Source organism: Lepeophtheirus salmonis, chromosome W (genome assembly GCF_016086655.4).
Source record: "Lepeophtheirus salmonis chromosome W, UVic_Lsal_1.4, whole genome shotgun sequence".
Lineage (NCBI taxonomy): Eukaryota > Metazoa > Arthropoda > Copepoda > Siphonostomatoida > Caligidae > Lepeophtheirus > Lepeophtheirus salmonis.
Window position 1 is genome coordinate 655582 of NC_092585.1, and position 21533 is coordinate 677114.

At 35.9% G+C, this 21533-nt stretch overlaps 2 protein-coding genes and 1 long non-coding RNA gene across 7 annotated transcripts; 1 reads left to right on the forward strand and 2 right to left on the reverse strand.

Moving 5' to 3' along the window:
* The first annotated feature begins 727 nt into the window (after positions 1 to 727).
* On the forward strand, positions 728 to 12495 carry LOC121130967 (sprouty-related, EVH1 domain-containing protein 2). 5 transcript variants are annotated; one of them, XR_011783964.1, is made up of 6 exons: positions 728 to 1001; positions 1107 to 1293; positions 2844 to 3012; positions 10463 to 10527; positions 10642 to 11900; positions 12047 to 12495. XR_011783964.1 is itself a non-coding variant. In XM_040726584.2 (6 exons), the coding sequence occupies exons 4-6, from the start codon at positions 2892 to 2894 to the stop codon at positions 11659 to 11661; spliced, it is 1206 nt and encodes a 401-aa protein (XP_040582518.1). In that variant the 5' UTR covers positions 777 to 1001; positions 1107 to 1497; positions 1557 to 2044; positions 2844 to 2891; the 3' UTR covers positions 11662 to 12495. The 5 variants fall into 5 exon arrangements, 4 of the variants coding, with proteins under 4 accessions (XP_040582515.1, XP_040582516.1, XP_040582518.1 ...); XM_040726584.2 differs by adding an exon at positions 1557 to 2044 and having other exon boundaries at positions 777 to 1001; positions 1107 to 1497; positions 10642 to 12495; XM_040726581.2 differs by having other exon boundaries at positions 10642 to 12495.
* Positions 12468 to 13909, reverse strand: LOC121130969 (uncharacterized). Its single transcript, XR_005868887.2, has 3 exons — positions 13647 to 13909; positions 13492 to 13586; positions 12468 to 13435 (listed from the first exon to the last, which is right to left on the reverse strand). It is a non-coding gene; the product is annotated as an uncharacterized lncRNA (long non-coding RNA).
* A 2238-nt stretch (positions 13910 to 16147) lies between these two features.
* On the reverse strand, positions 16148 to 19523 carry LOC139907420 (general transcription factor II-I repeat domain-containing protein 2B-like). The gene is made up of 3 exons (XM_071893849.1): positions 19461 to 19523; positions 16539 to 16784; positions 16148 to 16459 (listed from the first exon to the last, which is right to left on the reverse strand). The coding sequence occupies exons 1-3, from the start codon at positions 19521 to 19523 to the stop codon at positions 16148 to 16150; spliced, it is 621 nt and encodes a 206-aa protein (XP_071749950.1).
* Positions 19524 to 21533: the final 2010 nt, after the last annotated feature.

Here is a 21533-nt window from a genome sequence, read left to right on the forward strand (position 1 = left end):
AATAGCTAATGAAACGACAAAGTAGAGGATTTCGAAATATATTTTAGGTTCCAGGTTTAAAAAAGAAGGCTTTAATTAAATATAATCTACATACTAAAAAATATAAAGTTTGACTTGATGTATTCATCATTAACTTGATTTTATAGATGAATATCCATGCTCTTGATATGAGATGAGGATAATGAGTGGCGTGTAATTCTAGACAGGGGACTAAAGGCACATTTATATCGATAAATCCAAGAAGTCATCTGTTTCTCATCCGGTAAATATTTTCCAAATTCCTGGGCCTCCATTTTCAGAAATCCAGACAGAAGGCGACGTTATTTTAGGCATTTTATGCAGTTCTCTATCGACTATCAGCATCTAATATTATATTAATATTGAATAATAAAGGCGGGAATGATAACGTTCTTGATTGATAGAAGAAGATGTATATTATTTAATCAATGATGCCATAAGTATTTCTTCTCTTCTCCTTGCACGCTTTTCTATTCTTACCAAAATTATCACCCTTAAATATAATGAATATATATTGAAAAAAAAGTAGGGATCCTGACTCTAGCTGATTGACGATACTCGTGGACCAACATACTGACAAATACACACACTCCACTTTTTTTTCTTTTTTTAATAATATATCCTGATTCTCAGCAAGCTATTCTATTTTCTCTCCCTGTTTCTTTCTTTCTCTAACTCTCTTTCTGTAGTTGAAAAAGAGGAGAAGAAAGAAAAGAGGGAGGGAGAGGGAAGGAGCGATGGAGCTGCTTCTATAAGAGGGAGAGAGGTAGGATCGAAGGGAAGGAGCTGCTGCAGCAGCTGTCAATATTTTATTTTGTATTATATTTTGGATGAGAGAGAAAAGATGAGGAAAATATAATAAAATAAAAATAGAAAATAAATAAAGAAAAAAGATTGGAGTGAATGAAATTAGTGATAATTAGAGGTTGATTGGGGATGGAGTGATTCACGAAGGAAGATGAGGTTACGAGGATGGCGTTAGAGTGAGATTTAATAGATGTTATTTATATGCATTACACTCTGATGAGTAGTTGTTGATCAACTCATTATTTATATTTAGTACTATACTTCTGTTCTGTGTTTTGCAGTAGCAACTCGGTGGTCCACGTCCGAGCTCAGGTGATGATGAGGGACGATTCCACAGGGGGCTGGGTGCCCATGGGAGGCGGTGGGCTTTCAAACGTCTCCGTCAGAAAACGAAAAATCACCCACGAAGACGATCAACCCTGCAAACACGAGTACCTCATTTACGGAAAAAGAAATTCGGATCAAACGGTGCGTTAAAATCCATCCAACTCCTCTGAACATCAGTCCTCACATTCATTGTCTTTGCTCTTTAACCCTTGATCTCTTCCATCAAAGCCCCCATCAATCCAATCATGGGGAGAAATGGATGTCGAGGACTCTTCCCTTCACGTGCATATTAAAATCAAATTATCTGCTCCAAATCTTCCTATAACCCTTCATTTTCCGTACTAAGTATTTCAAATAATGCCCATTCTATAATGCCAACATTATTTTCAATATCTCCCTTATAGTATAAATACTTCATTACAAATAGTAATGGACTGGGGAGTAGTTACAATCTGTCCGGCCCTAAACCTTCTTATTTGTAGATAATTTATTTTAAAGTGTTAGCGATATACATACATATATTAATGCTGTTCGAAATTTAAGTATTTTACACCACATAGTTTCAAGTACTATTGTAAATTAATTAGTTGAGGATTGAGGTATAAATTGTTGTTACTCAAAAATTAAAAATATACATGGTATTGCCTGTATGTCATACTAAAAGTCTAATATTCGATGTTAGTACTTAAAAATAGAGATATTCAGACTGTTTATATGAATTTTTGAGATCCATTTTTCTTGTGAAAATTGGAAAACACCCTTCTTCCTAATGGAATTTATGGAGTTTTCTTGCTTCATTCTGTAGCGTAAATATTTGAGCTACGACAATTAGACTCTCATCTGACGTACTTATCCTTCCGACTAATGAAATGAAGAACTTCTTCCTATTGAGGTACATGAATGTAATAATTAGCCCATGCCTGTGACATATAAATACATCATATCTATCCAAGGTTGTGCCCAGTTTAGGTTTAACGGTTCTATTGGTCTCGGTTCAGCTTTATCGGTTTCAGTTCTTTTTTATACAGGATCAGTTTATTAACAGACATTTAAAACAAGGGGCGTCGCTCGTAAATTTAGTCCCAGGAAATGATATTCAATACAGGGCTACAGCTACCTTATACGCAGAGTGAGTAGTGTCCCAAGTTCCAACAGGGGTCTCAGCTAAAAATATATTATTGTAGGGGCGAGGCTTGGCATAGTAAAGTTTGGGAAACGCTGGCTTCAGAAATATTACAGTTATCATATTATTGGGCCCCGATAATCTTAGTAGCGGACCTGGATCGATAATCTACCCCGCCCCTTACCTCTTTTATTTACACTGTCTGGTGCCTAAAACCACTTTTTTGGATCCATAAGAAGCCCTTAGCTATTTGAAACTCAGATACAACTGTATCACCCTGGCGACGTTAATAAATCATTTGAAAACGCTGCAATTACACAAAAATAACTCGGAAAATGGACTTATTGATTAAAACTAATTTATTTTGTATAATATATATTGTACTTTCTTTATATATTCTATATAGGAACAAAAGTACAAGAACCGAGACCGATAAGCAATATATTGCAGGCTCAGTTCGATCTTGTCGGTTCCGGTTCTAGCGGTTCAAGAACCAGAACTGCAAGACGCTAAGGGCACAACCTTGTATCTATCTCTAATTGTACAATTTTCTTATGTCTTCTTCTAGGTGGTTTTAAGCTGCACTATTAAAAGGGATTTCGAGTACAATAAAGTCATGCCGACGTTCCATCATTGGAAGACTGGTAATAAAAAATTTGGACTCACTTTCCAAACTGCTGCCGATGCCAGAGCCTTCGATAAGGGAGTGCGACTGGCTATTGAAGATCTAATAGATGGTAATTAAATTTTTTCTTAATTACTTATTGTATTTTTTTACATATCGAAAGGATATGTAATTACACTATCTGTAATTTTTGTTATCTTAATTTCAAGTACAATTCAATTTCTAATTATTATTTAACACACATTCATGGATACGTTTTGATTGTATTTTTAAGAAGAGTAATCATATATTTTGTATATTATACGCATATTAGTGTATAATAGGTATATATGAAAAAAATTACCTATTTGACAGTTTGTACTTTATACTGCTTACAAAATTATCAATCGGTGAAGAGGCCCTTTTGTCTGATCCCTGATTAATCATTCCTTTAGCCTGCATACCTATGAAAGGGTCATGCTTACATGATATTTTCTATTGATAATTAATTTAGCCATATATACATGGCTGCTTTAATGCAAGGGGTAACTTGGGTTCAGGGGTTAACTGATGAGCTGAAAGTTTGTATTTTTGTTATTTATGGGGGTCTGGTAACATAAGGGTAGAATAGTTGATTTGCCCGAATATTTGTGTATAGCGTATACTTTTTATTTTTTTATCTCTCTTGATATCGTCCTTTTTTTTAGAAAATACTTCTGATGGACATTTTTTCATGTTAAATATTGTCTTACTGACTTTAAAAAATATATATACAAATTCTAATATTATCTGAATATAAATACTATGCTACTTCCGCGAATATATAATGAATACTTATAGTTACCTTCGAATTAGGGGGTGGCAATTGCCTCCTACGCCTATGGTACGGCCTACAAATTCTCTCATCCTTGTGACCTATCATCTGTCTGTCCTGCATATACATTTCTACTATTTATGAAAGGCTCTTGCTTAGCTAATAGTATACAATAAAGAATCTCCTCAATTAAGATATTTATTTTTCTCCCTCTTACACAAACTTTTCCTTGGACGTGAGTATAGTAAAATCTCTTGCTTGCCCTCATAAGCATTATAGGGAAAACAAGCAAAAAGGTATTTTATCGTCATAAGTAGTATTAAGTGCATGATACCTTTAAAATATATGTTAAATATTTATTATTCATTTTCATCATATTCTTTGTCTCTCTTTATATAAATTTATTTTTTGTGTTTAATTTATTTTATGTTAAATTTGTGAACAAATTAGTCATTAACACACACACACGGCTTGGAAAAGGCTGTTTGGTGTTGAATAGTTAAGGCAGGCTTTCTTTTCTTTCTTATTATTTCCTTCGAAGTGCTTAATACTTTTAGTTTTATTATTGCTACTTGGTCGTAAGTGAGTAGGTTAGTTTTTAGAATTTAATTTTTTTTGTGTGTGTGTGTGTATTTTTACCGCTAGGGGGTAGAGCCATCATTGTAATCTATGTAGATGTTAATCATATTTGGATCATTCATTATAATAAATTTGTTGATTATTTAAGTACAAATATATGTTTGTTGAATAGACTAAAATTATGTTTTTAAATTTGTCAAAAAACTGCTGTCCAAATTTAAAATAATTAATTCTTTGTTGTCAACAAAAAAATACAGTAGTCAAATCCCAGATAAAGGAAACTGCTATTTTTCAGATGAAAAGTTGACAATATCCGGATTTTTCATATATTCAAAGTAATTCAAAGGCCACAATTTAGGATATTGAAGTATATAAGTAATTGTGAAACTCCTCATTTTGAGGCAACCAGTGTTTGATTAGATCCTGTTTTTGACGGATTATCCAGTATTTCCAGTATCTTCAAGCAAAAGTGGGGGGAGGCACTCATGATATGGATCTGTATTGACTGAAAAACCATGTTAAATAAATTTAAAAAAGAACATATCGAAGAAAAATGTTTGCGCTAGCTTACAATTTCTACCTATAAAAAGGAAAAATCCTTATGGGAATTCTTATGGAGTTGTTACCAAACAAGGGAAGAAAAAATTGATTTCAAATTTTTTATTATATCCGGATTTGATTGTAATAACGTCTTCTTTTTTTCTCTAAAATATGGCTTGAAAAAAACTAAGATTCTCTAAGTTTTGTCAAAAAGTAACATCCCCTCAAGAAAAATCCTATTAACGGTCAAACTAATCATTCAAGTACATATGTAGAGTAGAAGCTAAATACATCCTGAAGAGTTGGTAATGACTCTTTCATTTCCTCAACACTACAGCGACCCAGTTATCGTTTTCCACACTTTACAATTTTCAATGTCATCATTAAATACGTTCTGCTTTTGACAATTATTCTTTCATCCTTAACTTCAATAATAATATGTAATCATGGAAAAATGATGATTGTGTCGAAAACGACACTTTGGCCGTTTAGTATTAAATCTCAAAACAATCATACATGTCATATATGACACTAATTAATTATTACTGTTATACAACCACAAAAGCTAATATGTGTTTACAGAGTACGTGTCTATAGGTAATTAATTATTATCAGTCATATAATCAATTAATTAATTATGTAGTTTTAAAACTTGAAGGATTTCTTATTTGGCACATGAATTATTCAAACATTACAATCCTGTCTTATCACATTAGGCACCCGACACACTCCTGTTGTTAATGGTAAGAAACTTGGTTTATAATTAAAAAATTACTCTATTAATGAGGATGATAATTGAAGTAATTTAAAAGACTAACTCATTTTTGCTTGTAACTATTATCAAATTTTGATATATTGAAGTAGTGTTATTATGTACATCAATTTCGAACTAATAGTTATAATTAATTATCTAGCCCGTTTTTGCTATTGTTTCAATCATTTGTATCTCTTTGAAAAAAGTTTAGGGATGCCCCTGCTCTAAACGTATATAGGTTCTCAAAATGTTTGACCAAAACCTCCACTAACATTGAATCTACTATAATTGAATTAAACTACTGGCTCTCTAGGAATACTTTCTACATAAGTAAATTTAAATAAGTAAATCCGATCGCTTAGGCTGTTTCATTGAAGTATATGCAAAGATCTAAAAAAACTAACTAAAGATCTCAGTGCAATGCTTTCATTCTGTCAATGGACAACAATGTCCCTTGAATTCTCATTTAATTATAATTACATAAAAAGTCCCCAACTCTGCTTTTTAGGCCCTATATGTATATACAGGGGTGTGCAGGTAAATTGGGATATTTTTTAAAGTCTATAACTTTGAAAATTTTAATTTTACAAGAAATGTGAGGTTGGGTGTCCAGTTTAAGCACTAAAAGTTTTGCTCAAATAGGTAAACAAACATGGAGCAAGGGAAAAGTTAGTCCGTTCTCTAAATGATTCGTGCGGACACAAGCCTCCCGCGATCGCCAAGACGCTATCGTATCCTAGATCAACGGTCTACAGGATCTACGACAGAGTAAAGCTAACCGGCCAGTCTGAACGGAAGACTCACTAGGTAAGAAGCGACAAGAAGGGGATTCCCACGTTTCTGGCGGGTCTCAAACGATCGATTGAGGCGAACCCGCAAAAAAACAGCGGAGTCAGCACGCGGACAGTCCAGAGGGCGGTAAAGTGCGACCTGAAGTTGACGTCCTACAAGTGCTCAAGAGGCACATCTTGACATCGAAGATGAAGGAAGTCCTGTTGACCAGGAGCCGCAAACTATTGAACCTCGTCAAGGGTAAGTGTCGTCCTGTAAATTTCTTCAGTGAGGAGAAGAAGTGGACCATATACATGGTATATAACAGCCAAGAAGACGCTCGACTTGCTACTGAGGAAAACGTCTAATTATGGTGCCCGCAGACTTGGCCCTCTAACTCTCCCGATTTGAACCCTATGGACTACTTCTTTTAGGGAGAGTTAGAGAGGCAAGTCTTCTCGAGGCCCAAAAACAGTTTGGCCGACCTCAAGAAATCGATCGTGAAGTACTGTGAATCCCGCACACGTCGTCTCGGCCTGCTCCTCCTTCCGGATCCACCTCGACAAGGTCATCGCCGCCAACGGCGGACACATCGAATTATCCTTTTCTCATACAAAAAAAGTTATGTAAAATTAAAATTTCAGGAGTTATAGCCTTTTAAAAAATGTTCCAATTTACCTGCACATCCCAGTGTGTGTATAAATATATATATATATATATATAGTATCTCCAGAATAATACACGCTTCTTATAATTACTTAAACATAAGATGTATTCTCGAGTAAACGTGAACGACTGAAACAGTTTATACAAAATAATAGATTAAGAGATACTTCTGGGAAGAACGTGGAATCAACTTGTATAGCTGAACGCTACACTATTCCCCTCACGGGTTGAAATTACGAACCACGGGTAAAATAACAATTATAAAATTGTAAATGAAATAAAACACGTCAAAATCGATTAATTGACTGTTTTGAAGGGGTTCCTCTTCTGTTTAAAATAAAATAGTAATCATGTTTCTCCAATATTTCGAAAGGACCCTCATATGGAGCGTCAAGAGGTCCTCTGATTGGGGCACTCATTATGAAGGCTTTCTTGGCTAATCGCAACTTTTTCTCTTCAGGTGAAGTCTTTTGGGTAAATGAAGAGTGATGATTTGTTATTATTCGATGTTTTCTCCCTTTCGAACACATCAGGGAGAGAGTGAGAACGAATTTCTTCGCCATAAACTTATTGAGCAGGAGAAACGCCGGAATCCGTACGAGGAGTAGATCTCAGATCCTGTTCTGTGTTTTTATCCAATTTTCCTCGTTCTCCGAAAGACGAGCCCTCAAAGCCTCCTTCAACGTCCTGTGTGCTCTTTCAACCTAACCATTGGATTGTGGATGATATGGTGTGGTATATTTATTTCCTATTCCCAAATTACTACACATGTACCTCCATACTTTAGAGATAAATTGTCTTCCCAAGTCTGAGGTAATTATAGACGGGACACCCACGCTACTTGAAATGCATCCGCAATCACTGGAGCAGTAGTATTCGAGAGAGGCACTGCTTCTAGCCATCCAGTCCTTCTGTCAATTATAGTAAGCAGATATGTCATTCCATTTACTTGAGTGAAGGGGCCAACTAAATCAACATGGACATGGTATAATTTCTTGTTAGACACATCAACCACTGACGACTTTTTGTTCACGTGGATTATGATTTTCGTTTTGGCACAAGTATTACAATCATAGACGAACTTTCTTACATCTTCTTTTAAATTCTCCCAAAATTTTCGTCTAAGGTCACACCTTCTCGCCCCTGAAGTGGCGAAAATTCTTCCCAATTCACCACGTCGATTAGGATATTGTTGAGTCTAAAGAGAAAATCTGCAGGTTTATTGTCTTTGCCACTGATGTGTCGTAACGTGGTTCCATATTCAGACACTTCCGCGAAATATCGGTGCACTTTGTAAGACCACGTAGGATTCTAGCCTTGAGGGCGTCGATGAGTGGCTTATGGTCCATAAAGACAGTTACAGCACGCCCTTTGGTAAAATGTTGAAAGTGACGCAGGGCTTCTCTAACACCAAAGAGCTCTCTTTCCAATGTAGGGTACCTCCTCTGTGTAGGGTTCAGAGCTCTACTAAAGAACCCTAATGGTAGTGTGTCTCCCTGGCCATCTTGCTGCTCGAGAATGCCTCCAATCGATTGGTCAGATGCATCGACGGAAAGGAAAAGCTCCCGGTCCGAAGAATAATGCTTCAAAGTGGCTATGCTAGAGAGGGTGCTTGCAATTTGAAGAAATCTTTGTTACCCTCTTCAGTCCACTCAATCTTGGAACTTTTAAGTTTAGGGATTAATTTATATAGAGGAGCTAACAACTCCCTCAGACTAGGAATAAAACTACGATAATAATTGACCATTCCAATTAACTTGTGAAGGTCCTTGCCCTTACCAGGTCGATCAAGCATCTCAATTTGCTTAAGCTTTTCTTCAATGGGACGTGTTGACTAATTTGGTGTCCAAGGAACTTGATCTCCGGTCTGCAAAACTTGCTTTTTTCCATATTGTAGTCCAGGTCGTTATTGCAGTTTTCTTGCAGTCTTCGCTTGACATTACTACCTGATAGTAGGCACGCTTTATATCAAATTTAGTAAAGAATTTACAGCCTCCGATATTCCTTATAAAATCATGAATATGAGGCATCAGGTAACGGTCTGGAAGGGTTAGGGTGTTCAACTGTCGGTAGTCCCTAACAATGCGCCATGAACCATCCTGCTTTGGTACCAAATGAATAGGGGAAGACTAATTGGATTTTGACCTGCGTATAATTCCAGCCGACAATGGTTTAGAAATTTCTTTCCTCACTATAGTCTCTTTTTCAGGAGCTAGACGGCGAGTACGTGAAAAACAGGGATTCCCTGTTGTGAAAATTTCGTACTGAACTGCGTGACGTGGCTCCGGACAGAATTCTTCCTTAGACTGAGGAGTGGGATTTCGAGTTAGCATTTTCCTGTCTATGTCGCACCTTCTTTCTATCACCGAAGATGTAAGTTCGTTCTATTGCAGTGAACCTAGTTCCATGTTTACAGGCAGTTTAAATTGGGTCAAGAAATCGGCACCAACGACACCATTCTCAATATCCGCCACGACAAACTCCCACTAGACCTTGCTCACGGGGTCGAATTCGACCCATAATTTCTTAGAACCATGAATTCTAACAGGAGTTCCATTCGCGGCAACGAGCTTGGTGGATGCTGGATTACGTCTCCTGGAGAAGAGGCTTCTCGGAACGATCGACCGCTGGGATCCGGTATCGACAAAGAACTTAATCCCATTAATAGAAATAAATAAAAGAACATTTCTAAAAGGTGAGTCCATGCAAGGTGAATTTATGTTTAACGTCAGGGTGAGGACCCGACGATTGTTTTGGACAGATTTAAGGAGTTTTGCACTTTGTTGCCTTTCCCCCCCATTTCCTGTGATAGAAGCATTCCTTTTTATCCTTAATTGGGTCATGGGGCCTTAAGTTCTTGATAGAATGAATCAGGCCTGGGCCTTCAACCATAGTTGTTTGATATTTGACGTTCCTAATGAAATCCGTCGAGGTAAGATCTGAGAACTGGACCGATAAACAAGCCCTTCTGCTTTCGGGGTTTTCAGGTCCAGGACTTTGTCATCGATGGCACACAATAAATGATGATACTTCTCCAATTCTTCCTTTACTTAGTATAATTGAAACTGGGCTTCAATGTGACGGAACAAAGCTCTAGGTTTGGTCGGCCAGAACGGGCAGACTTTGAACTGCCCTACAACGTGAGGGACTTTATTCGACTTTGGCATGTCGGGGTCACCAGTGTAGTATCTCCAGAATAATACACGCTTCTTATAATTACTAAAGCATAAGTTGTATTCTCGAGTAAACGTGAACGACTGAAACAGTTTATACAAAATAATAGATTAAGAGATACTCTCGGGAAGAACGTGGAATCAACTTGTATTGCTGAACACTACATATATATATATATATATATATATATATGTATATATATATATATAAATGAATGTTACTTTTATGATGATCGTATTTTAAAAAGCTTTTGCTAAAATGAATTTCTTTGTTATATGTTTGTAGGAATGTCAGAGTCTTCTCCGCTTCACCAGTACAATTTGGATGTTGGCGATGACGACGTGTTTATGGTAATGTTGCTATGATCTATGCTCTTGTTTCCGAAATTATAACTAATTAGTTAATTTAGTATAAAGTGTTTTAAAGCATATGTACTAATATGTTTCTTTGATTCTGCCTTATAGCAATTACACCTACCATTAGAGAAAAGTGAAAGCGGCTCCAATGACTTTATGCCGTCCTCGTCTTCTAACAGTACACCACCACCTGTAATAGGAGGAACAGGACAAGGAGGAAGTGGATGTACTTCACTCGTGCCTCAAAACTCATCTTCTTCTCACCGGCTCTTCATTCCTCCCCCTCCAAGATTAGGACTTGTTCTCAATAATAGTAATAGTAGTGCAAGGCCCAACAACTATAAATACGAAAGCACCGAAACATTCATTCAGCACCATCACCAACACCACATAATTCAGGACCAACAGAAACAACACCAACCTCCTGGACTTCATCAAAATAAAGATTGTTCATACGTAAAGTTTCTGTACAGAGAAATATCACAGAAGGAAGAATACTCGATTAAAAACTCGGGGGATTTGTCACGCAAAAATTCAATATCCAGCCTCAAAAAGCATTATAATTTTTTGGTTTCTTCCTCCTTGGATAATTCTTCTAACACACCTGGCTGCGGAATATTGGGGAGTGTGGGGGATTCCTTTAAGAAGAATAACGACAACCTCCCATCGTCTTCCTCTTCATGTTCCCCTTCAGGCTACTCAACCACCTCTTCTTCATCCTCTGCCACCGCCCTATCCTCTTCATCCAAGAAGAAAAAATTACTTGTAATTTCGCCGCACCCTCACCTCACTTGCGATCGCTGTCGGGCGTCTTTCAGTTTGGAATCAAATCCTCGAGGTTCCTGTCCGGAAGCCTCGAACTGCGTTAAAAAAACCATTGAGGCTGTCACCTGCCTCCAGTGTGCAAAGTGCCTACTATATCATTGCATGTCTGACTCGGAAGGGGGCGTTTTGCACCCTTGCGATTGTTCAAACGTTGATGGACATTGGTCTCGACGTTGGATTAGTCTTACGCTTCTTTCGGTTCTAGTGCCCTGCCTTTGCTGTTATATCCCTCTTATGGGATGCTACAAATGCGCCAGAAAATGCAGAATTTGTGGGGGACGACACCAACCACCGGCCTCATAAATATATTATAGATATGTTATTATATTATATATCTTTTTTTTTTCATTCTCCATGATCCTTTGTCTCCTTCTCATTTACGTATTAAGTATAATTAATTAGTTTATCATTATTATTACTACTTTTACTATCATCAAGTTTTTACATTATTACAATAGGTTTAACATTAGTAACTTACACTTCACAAAAGAAAAGTAAAAAAAAAAAAGAAAGAAATGCGCTAAATTATAAAGATAAGAGATGTAACTTATAAACTTCATAATTATTATGTGTTCGACTAGTATATATTAATATTGTTTTTTGTTTACGAATTTTATAGACCTAACACATTTACTCTTAAATTATATATATGTTCAATTCATAATAATTATGTATATCCTTACAAAAGAGCAATCAACAAGAAATATTTTTGTGTCAAAAATTCAATCTTTTTCTTTTTAACAATTGTTTTTTCTTTCGATGACATTATCAATAGACACGCTTTGTATTTATAATATATAAAATAATTAATTAATATAACAACCAACCCCTAAATCCATTTCCTATAAACCCATGTCCTTATATCTCTCCATAACACACCATGATTCCTCTTTTCTTTATCTCTATCCCTCGAACAATATACAACATACCTAATTGTTTTTTATATTTCCTCGCATCATAAAAGCAACAACCAACCTATTTCTTTCCCACAAATTCACAAACAATTTCGTACGATTATTTACAAAATTAATTATTACTATACATTATAATTATCATAATAATCATTTAAAACGTTGAGGGTTGTAAAACAACTTATATCAAAACCTAACTTAAAGAAATTATACTCTTTATTAATTCCTTACTATTTCATTATTTTTTATAATACTACATACTTATACAATTAACTATTTGCACCATCATATGCCCATTAATTAATTAATTTCATCAATTATTCAAACTCATTCTTTTTAATGATATGTCTAAGGAAATTACTTTTAACACTTAACCTCTGTCCTAGCTCGATCTTTTGGGAATAAGGGTTTGGACTCTCTACAATCTGATTTTAATTTTCCGAGCTTAAACCTCCTAATATAATTTCGTATGAGTTTTGGTCCAGTTTCTCACTTAACTTGGAGGGAAGAGATGAGGGAGAGATGGATTTAAGTGATTGATGAGCTTACGAGTTCCTACGTCTAAAAGAGGAAATCCGTGTTGAATTATTATCTCATTTGCAGCATCGTAGGACTCTGGATGAATCATTGTAGAGTCCAGGGGATTGGAGCTAGAATCAAAGTGAGTAATTAATTATAATTGAGAGGAGGTAGAAAACGAAATTATATATTATTGTAATTGTTATCAGGGGTTGGAAAGTATCTAACGAATCCTGTGGCTAGTTCTAACTTTTTCTTTTCAATCCACTTTATGCCCATCAAATCGTATCGTGATTTGATGGACTTGTTTCTGAAAATTTCTCGACTAAGTAACTTGGAGCCGTATTTAAATCAACTCCAACAAAACTAACACATTAACTAACAATATCCTCCAGTGTTTTTTTTATTTCCTTTCGGAAATGTCATGTTGATACATTCCAAAGCCCAAATGCTTGGGCTCGATTTTAAGATGTTCAGCTAAATGATCCCTTAGTCTAGATGCAATGGACACGGCGGATATTAGATTCGGTTTTATTGTAGGGAGCTCCTTTTTGGCCGGTTTTTAAACTACTATAAATGGAGGCTGGCTTCTTGTTCGTTTACAATTGTGTGCATCACATCATTGAGAGAGTCTCGTTGTATTAGAACTGTAAAAATTAAGTTTCAATATCATAATGCAAATGGAAAGACAATGCCGGAATACTTATAGGTCACCAGAGTCTCACTTTGGTTGTGCAAATAAAGTATTTCTGTTCCTAGAACCACGCCATCCATTCCAATTACAGCCCTTTTGAAATCCTAAAATATGCCAGTTTAATATTTTAAATACATGAATCTTGGAGAGAGAAATTAAATTACCTGGATCTAGTCCCAAAATCGTTTTATTCTCAAGAAGAGGTGTGAGAAGCATTTTCCTCATAGCAAACACATTAAATTTAATTGACTCCTTCATGGCAAACAGAGTTAATGTTTATTCTTCATTTTTATTATTAATATCCTGCCCATTTTTACTGCAATAGCTCCTATTTTTTTTAGGACCTTTTGACAAAACCTCTTCTTTTCAAAAAATTCAAGTATAATCATATGATTTTTTCTTGTAGATTCAAATATTTTCTCATGATTTCTTCTCCTTCAAGAAAAAAAAAAAGAAAGAAGAAAAACGTAAGGAAATTAAATAAAAGAGAAGATACGGATGAAATTGGAATGGTTTAATGTTCGAATCAGTGTGATTTACTCACAAGTTCGAACCATATCGTTATAAGGCTATTACCATAGTGTCAGGAGGATTTGCGTTGAACATTTTTGCCTTCTACGGTTTTTGCCCTATACGTATTCGCCTTGTACTGTTTTGCCTTGCGACTTTTTTGCCTTGGATAATAATGGAAGGAATACTACTTCTTCTTAGTTATATATTTGTTGTGAATTTTTACCGTTGTATTCCAGCTTTGAGAAATTAGAAACAAAAAGTTAAACAAACTTGACAATAACAATTTTTCAAACCTTAATTATACAATAATACCTCGGTTATAAAGCATTAGGAAGGAATCACGAAATGCTACTCTCTACTTACATCAATGATAGTAATAGAATTATAGATCAAGATGGGGACCTCGTCCATGAAATTCTACATGTATTTGTGAATGTAATATATTAATATCATATATCAACATACTTCATTAACTTATCAGTTATCACATTCATAGATTTTGCTGTGCTCGCTTCGACCCTTCACTTGTGCTTCCCTCCCTTTGCCTCAGGAGTATATTATCTTGCAATCTTGGGTGTTTATATCTTATGTATATTTTGTGATTCTATGTGGCAATTTGCCATCTTCCTATTACTGTGAGGATTTTGGATCCTAACGAATGGAAGAAAAGCATAGTGTCAAGACCCTTCCGATAGAAAGTTTTTAGTGGTTGATAAATAGTAAATACAAGAGCCCAATGGATTTGTAGAGTTGTCGAGCTTTGAGGATTAAATAGGATAAGGTGATCTTCACAGTTTGAGGTTTAAAGTTGGAATATAATTTACTAATAATTATTATTATAATTATTATTTCACAGTCAATTTCAAACTCATAAAACTCGGAGAGTCCATGCCTAGGATGGGGGTATTAGATATCTGCGACTATGAAATTCTAAGGAACTTGAGAAAATCGTGCAATTGGTCGGCTAATCTTCCTAAGACATCAAGAGTATTCTCTGCGGGATGCTAGAAGCGGATATATCTCTGTTGGGCGAAAATTTATAAACTTGTGTCGGACAATATAATCTGGCACCTCTATCTTTCCAGCCGTCTCACTAAGTTTCTTCAAATAGAGGGAAGGGTGTCCGACTAAACGAAAGACCAAAACTGGGGATCTGTAGTTATATTATAAATTATAATAATTATATTTATTACTATATCACTATAAGATATCTCATTTGGTCTTTAGTTTTTGATATTTTTAGATGGATTGCAGATATATTACCGAAAACCTTTTTATTTATTGATGTATTAAGTTACATGTTTTATTGAGTTAAAGTACTCGAATCCAGTAATTATAATAAAATTGTTTCAAATAATTTTTTTTTCAATAAATCATTTTCATGTATGATTAGCGAGTTGAAATTTTGTATGAGAATGTCATCCTCCTGCAGCGTGTTCAATTCAAGCTGGAGCTGTACAGCTGCTGAGCTTATCTCACAGGTACAAGGCAATGAGAAGACAGTCATCTCACTTCTGAGATTTCTGAACTCTGTAAAACGAGAGGAAAACTCCTCCCTAAGTACTGCCACTGTCTGAGCATAACTATCTAGGATCTCATTGTTGCCATTAAAGACAGATTTAAGGGTGGGAAAATGGTCAACTTTTTGTTCACGCAGACTCTGTTCATAGAGCTGAAGATATCTTTCAAATGTTCGGAGGTGCTTAAACTAGTCATGTACCAACTTGTTTTGTCCTTGAAGCTTGACATTGAGCTGAGATATCTTTTTAGAGATATCATTTAAGAACGCGAGGTCCATTCGCCAGAGAGGATCACACAGTTCTTGAACCTCTTTTTGTTTCAACTTCAGGAACAGAATGATCTCATCTAATAATAACCAGAAACGTTGCAATGTTGATGCTCAGCTAAGCCAGCGAACCTCTGTGAAATAAATAACATACTCAGACTGGCACTCAAGGTGTATCAAGAACTCCTGAAACTCTGTTGTTTAGTCGTGAGCGTATGTAGTTTACTGTTTTTACTACATCGGAGTTGACATGATCCATATTGATAAGTTTAGCGCTCAGGTTCTCCTGGTGTATTATGCAATGAACTGCAATAACATCTGGTTTGAACTCACGTACATTGGCAATGAGGCCATTGTGACAGCCAATCATAGATGGTGCACATATCTACATAGTGATACACATTTCCTGAATCCCATTTTCTGTAGTGATGCATGAATACCTTCTAATATATCTACACCTCTTGTAGTGCCTTTTAACGGGTTCAAGTCAAGCAGTTCTTCAGCTACATTGAAATCCTTATCTACAGCTCGAATAAATACAGCCAGCTGTGCTGAGTCTCTGATGTCTGTACTCTCATCTAATGCAAGTGAATAGCATTCAATATCACTTAGCTTCACATTTAATTGATATGCTATGTCTGAGCCCATATCTTCCACTCGTTTGACTATAGTGTGGCCCTGAAAGAGATACATCTGAAACACTTTTTAGCATTTGTGAGCACTTAACTTCAGCAAATTTCTGTAAGCACTCTTTTACTATTTGACCATCTGAGAATGGCTTATGGTGTTTGGTGAGAATCTTTGCAATCTCAAAGCTCACTATAGTATTAGCAATTTCACCCTCAGATGATCGGGTTAACACTTGCTGCTGCCCTTGTAGGTTTTTGGTCAACTTTTCTGCAAGCTGCCTTTTCTCCTCTATGTCGTACTTGCCATACTTATCACCATGATTTGTTTCAAAATGTATCTTAATGTTGTATTCCTTAGTTTGAGCTACTGAATTCTGGCAGATTAAACATATAGTTTAGTTATTTACTGATGTAAACAAGTATTTATCTTTCCATTCTGTATTGAATTTCCTGTTTTCTTCAGCCACAGTTCTTCTTTTAGTAGCCATGATAACTAGACACCACTTAATTATTAAACCTTTCGGGACCTACGGGACTTGATAGTCCCAACACCTTAAAATTTAAATGATAGTACACGATGACGAGTATAAATAACTCTTATGGATTAAATCCATAAGTCTCTACGGAAATGGAGGCCCAGGAATTTGGAAATACTTACTGGACGAGAAACAGGTGGCTTGATTCTATTTTAACTAAAAATATCAATAATTATGATACACAACTCATTAAATGGCAAAAACAATTGCTTAAATGGTCACAACAACGGGGGTAGTAGCTATGGATGGTTTGCAACTAGTTTGTCTGACACTAGTTTCTTCACTTAAAGACTTGGGTATGATCATTAGGTTTTCCAATATTACATAGTTCATAAATATTACTTTTTTAACATAAGTAAGTCTTTCTCCCCTCCCCCCCTTCTCCTTTGCACGCGTTTTTCTTTACAGAATTATCAACTTTGCATATCACTTATCAGCAGTGATGAGTATTATATGTCCTGCCTGTATGTTAAAAAAAAAGAAACCGAAAATTAACGTGGTAACCTTCACAATTTGAAGAACGTTCGAGAGTAGAGCAGCTTAGCTGTCATGACGTTTTATTAGATTAGTTGTGAGCAGTCCTGAGAGAGATGGAAAGAAAGAAAACACAAATCATACTCTGTATATACATAGGAAGAAGTAAGGACATAGACAAAAATTACTCCGATGAATATCCTCATTCAAATATCAGTCCACGACGAATAACACCTATAACTCCAAAACAAATCCTCAGTTTTACTCTGTTTCTTTCATAAGATCACGTAAATTTTCAATCCATCTTCGTGTCTATCAATGGTGTAACCGTAAAGTTAGGAACAGTTTCTCTCTGGTATTACTATAAGTATTACTTGAACTTAGCTATTAAGTATTAAACATTATCTTACTTTGTGTTTATCAAGGATGGACGCCTTGTCAAATAAGATGTAACGACCCAGCGTGGATCATTGGTGTTTTGTCCATAATGCATGAATTACTATTACACTACGAGAGCAGGATAGTGTGCATCAAATAAGGATGCCAATTTATCATTTACCTCATTTTTCGGATGAAAAGGTAAGATTTCAATGGATCCTCTCGATATCGCAGGGCACCCATTTTTGATATCTTAAGTCGAATTGTGAAAGGCTGCAGTTTTTCGCAGAAATAACCTCAGTTCGGGGCTAAAAATAGGCCCCTAATTTTTTTTAGGGTGTGCCTCAGTTTAAATGCGTTAAAAAAATGTGCAATGAAGTCTGGTTACGGCATTAACTTGTTTGAGCTTGCTGAGCTTTACTGCCCTAGTCTGAGTAAACAATTTTAGCATTTTTTACTACGCGCTAGATTTTTTTTATTACTTTTTTCATCAATGGAAAAAAGTAATGCCCCGCAGGGGAAAAAAGAAAATTATTTAGTCATTAGATATATATTTTTATAGCCTGACAAGACAGCCCAAAAAATGAAAGGAAATTGTCCTAAAAAATCAGACCGGTATAAAGCACTATCTTACCACTTTGTCACCACTTCATATATACAACGCATCTGCAGGTGCTGGTAAAAGACATGCCTTAGTCAGTAACTACTTACGAATGGCGTTACAAGGGCCTAATGGTTTTAAGGGAATTTGGGCAGTCACGTTTACCAATCAGGCTACACAAGAGATAAAACACCGTATTATCTCTTATTTGGATGAATTAGCCCAAGGAAAAGAAAGTTTTTTATTTAAAGAACTCACTGCTACAGGTTGGGAGGCGAAGGCATTACAGGCGATAGACTGTAAGTACTGTTGATAGCTTTATCCATACCCTGCTTCAAAGTTTTACTAGGGAACTTGGTTTGCAATATGGTTGCACCATTGAAATGGACCAACAATATGTGTTCAATAATATTACTGATGAAGTTTTAGCAGAAGGAGGTAAAAACCAACAGCTGCAGCAATGGGTAACTAACTTTGCCACCCACCAATTACAAAATGGAAAAAAACTGGGAACTGACCAAGGAACTTTCGACGATAACAAAAACCTTGTTCTCAGTTCCTTTTCAACAGCAAGAACAAGGACTTACGTCATTTCTACAAGACCCCCTCCAATTATCTAAGTTTGTAACGGAATTACAAAATTTAATCACTGATTTTACCACTACCTCACAAGTGCTAGGACAAGAAGCGCTAGTAGCTAGTTAACAAAAATACGACCACCTACCCAGCGTTCTTTATTGGCCAGTACGAGCTTAAATAGTTGGTATAGTAAAGAAAGTAATCATAAGGAATCAATTATACAGTTAGTGCAGGAAACGCTAGGACCAATTTTAAATGCTGTCATAAACTATTATGAGGTACATCATCGCACCTACCAAACGGCATTAGTACTGCATCAATTTATCTATTCACTGGGTATTATTACCCACCTCTTGACAAACTTACAGCTCTATAAGATTGCGCATAATGTTTTATTCATGGCAGAAACAGCGACCCTCCTACATCCTATTATAACAAGCAACCCCCTCCCTTTTTTATATGAGAAAATGGCAAATACTTACCACTATTTTTAATTGATGAATTTCAAGATATTTCATCCCTACATTGATATAACCTCCAGCCATTTATAACCCACAACATATCCCAAGGAAATGATAACTTTATTGTAGGAGATGTCAAGCAATCCATTTACAGATGACGGGATAGTGATTGGCGACTACTTACCCACCAAGTGGCCGATGAAATAAGAGAGACACGTATCAACTTTTTAACCCATAATGGACGAAGTAGTATATATATTATTTAACTTAATAATACTTTTTTTGTAGAAGCTGCTTAAAAGTAGTACAGTTTTTAGTTAAACAGTTGATAGATATAGCGGATCAAACCCTTGTAAAAAAATTACAAGCACAGATGAAACAACTAGAACACAAAATGACAAACTATACCCCATCTGAATGAAGATGGCGTTTTTATACGCAAACTGAATTATTTTTCGGCAAGGAAGCCACGAATAAGCGACCGGAGTGTACCTATGGTACGTGAGGATCGTGCGTGAGGCAGTCTGAAACAGCTGTATTTTCTTGATATCATATCCTCTTTTTTGGTGTTAATCAAAGAAAAGGTACTAGATGCTTCTTCCCCGCTTTGCCTGGCAGCAGCTTCTTTTAGTAAATTTACTATTGACTTATATCCTTTATGTATGGCTTCCTTTAGCGGGGTATTTTTCCATATGGAACCTGCTTTTATAGTAATATCTGCTCTATAGTCTAATAATAATTGCACTATGTTAGTATGACCTGCTTGAATAGCTCTGTAGAGTGGGGTGTATCCTTTTTCAAAAGGAGAAGTAGTAGCTTTATTGACATTAGCCCCTTTTTGTAATAATCTTTCTACAATTTCTATATGCCCCTTTCAGGAATCTGCACATAAAGGTGTGGATTCATACTCTATATCTCCCTTATTAAGGTATATACCATCTTGCACCACAAGAAGATCTACAATTTCTACATATCCTTTTTCAGCGGCAAACCATAGAGGAGTGGCTTCAATAGAAGCTTCAGATACTTTTCTTCCATTATCCATTCAGTTAATATCAGCCCCATAGGTTAAAAGTAGTTTCACTATCTCTATTTGATTGTGTCTAGCAGTTAAACAAATGGGGTAATATGCCCAAATTGCAGGTTGATTATGATTGGCTCCTCGCACCAATAGATACCCCATCGTTTCTGTATGATTCTTACTAATCGCTGTACAGAGAGGTGTGCTCTGAAGTCTAAGTGTGGTTCTGTTGATTTTGGAACCTTGCTTTATAAGTGATTTTCCTTTTTCTATATCCCCACCCTCTACAGTAGCCATTAAGATATTATGTTGTCTCCAGGCATTAATATTTTCTCTGGGGCTAATATCATATCCTTTCTCTTTGTTACAACTACTTGTACACATAACAAAAGGTAATAATAGTAGCAATGGTAATTGTATATTAAAATGAATTTTTTCATAATTTTTTTTTTAAATAGTTCAAATAAAAATATAAAATTTATGACTGTTGCAATTGATGTTTATATCTGCCCATTTTTTGGCATTTCAGCTCGGAAAACCGGAGCATACATACGTATGTAAAGATTTGAGTACTGAAATAACACCAAAATAGGCCATAGAAAATTGATTTGCTATAGTCTCAGCTTAAGATCGACGTCTCATTATTGCTACCTAGAGTACATTGGCACTCACTGAACTAGAAACTACAATAGAAGAAGAGGTAAGTAATACCAATAGGTCAATAGTCTTTTTTTTGTAAGGCCTATCTTCATACTCATCAGGAGGATACTGGATAATACGTCCAATTGTTTCTATAGCAAAAGTAGCAGTGCCAAACCAAGCTGTAATCAGATCTGGATGTTAATTGGGCACTGAGGGCTTTACACTGGTAATCACAACAGCAGGAATGAAATTGAATGGTGCAGTGATAAAGTTTTTAGAACCATGCCCTAGTAACACAGCTGATATGGCAGATCCTACACCCACCCCAACACTTGTCCATAGTGTCAGTAAGTCAGATTCTGTAAATCCTTTATTAATTTCTAAATCTAAAGCGACCCCCATTACAATTATATAAATTCTAGCTTATACAA

What these genes read in the sequence shown, in the direction of transcription:
- LOC139907420 (XM_071893849.1), bottom strand. Translation starts at nt 19,523, where the DNA reads ATGGCTGGAGGTTATATCAATGTAGGGATGAAATATCTTGAAATTCAT. An exon ending in TTCATCAATTAAAAATAGTG is followed by an intron (nt 16,785 to 19,460) that starts GTAAGTATTTGC and finishes TTAATCTGCCAG; the next exon opens with AATTCAGTAGCTCAAACTAA. An exon ending in CATTCTCAGATGGTCAAATA is followed by an intron (nt 16,460 to 16,538) that starts GTAAAAGAGTGC and finishes TATCTCTTTCAG; the next exon opens with GGCCACACTATAGTCAAACG.
- LOC121130967 (XM_040726581.2), top strand. An exon ending in AAAGAAATTCGGATCAAACG is followed by an intron (nt 1,294 to 2,843) that starts GTGCGTTAAAAT and finishes GTCTTCTTCTAG; the next exon opens with GTGGTTTTAAGCTGCACTAT. An exon ending in TATTGAAGATCTAATAGATG is followed by an intron (nt 3,013 to 10,462) that starts GTAATTAAATTT and finishes ATATGTTTGTAG; the next exon opens with GAATGTCAGAGTCTTCTCCG.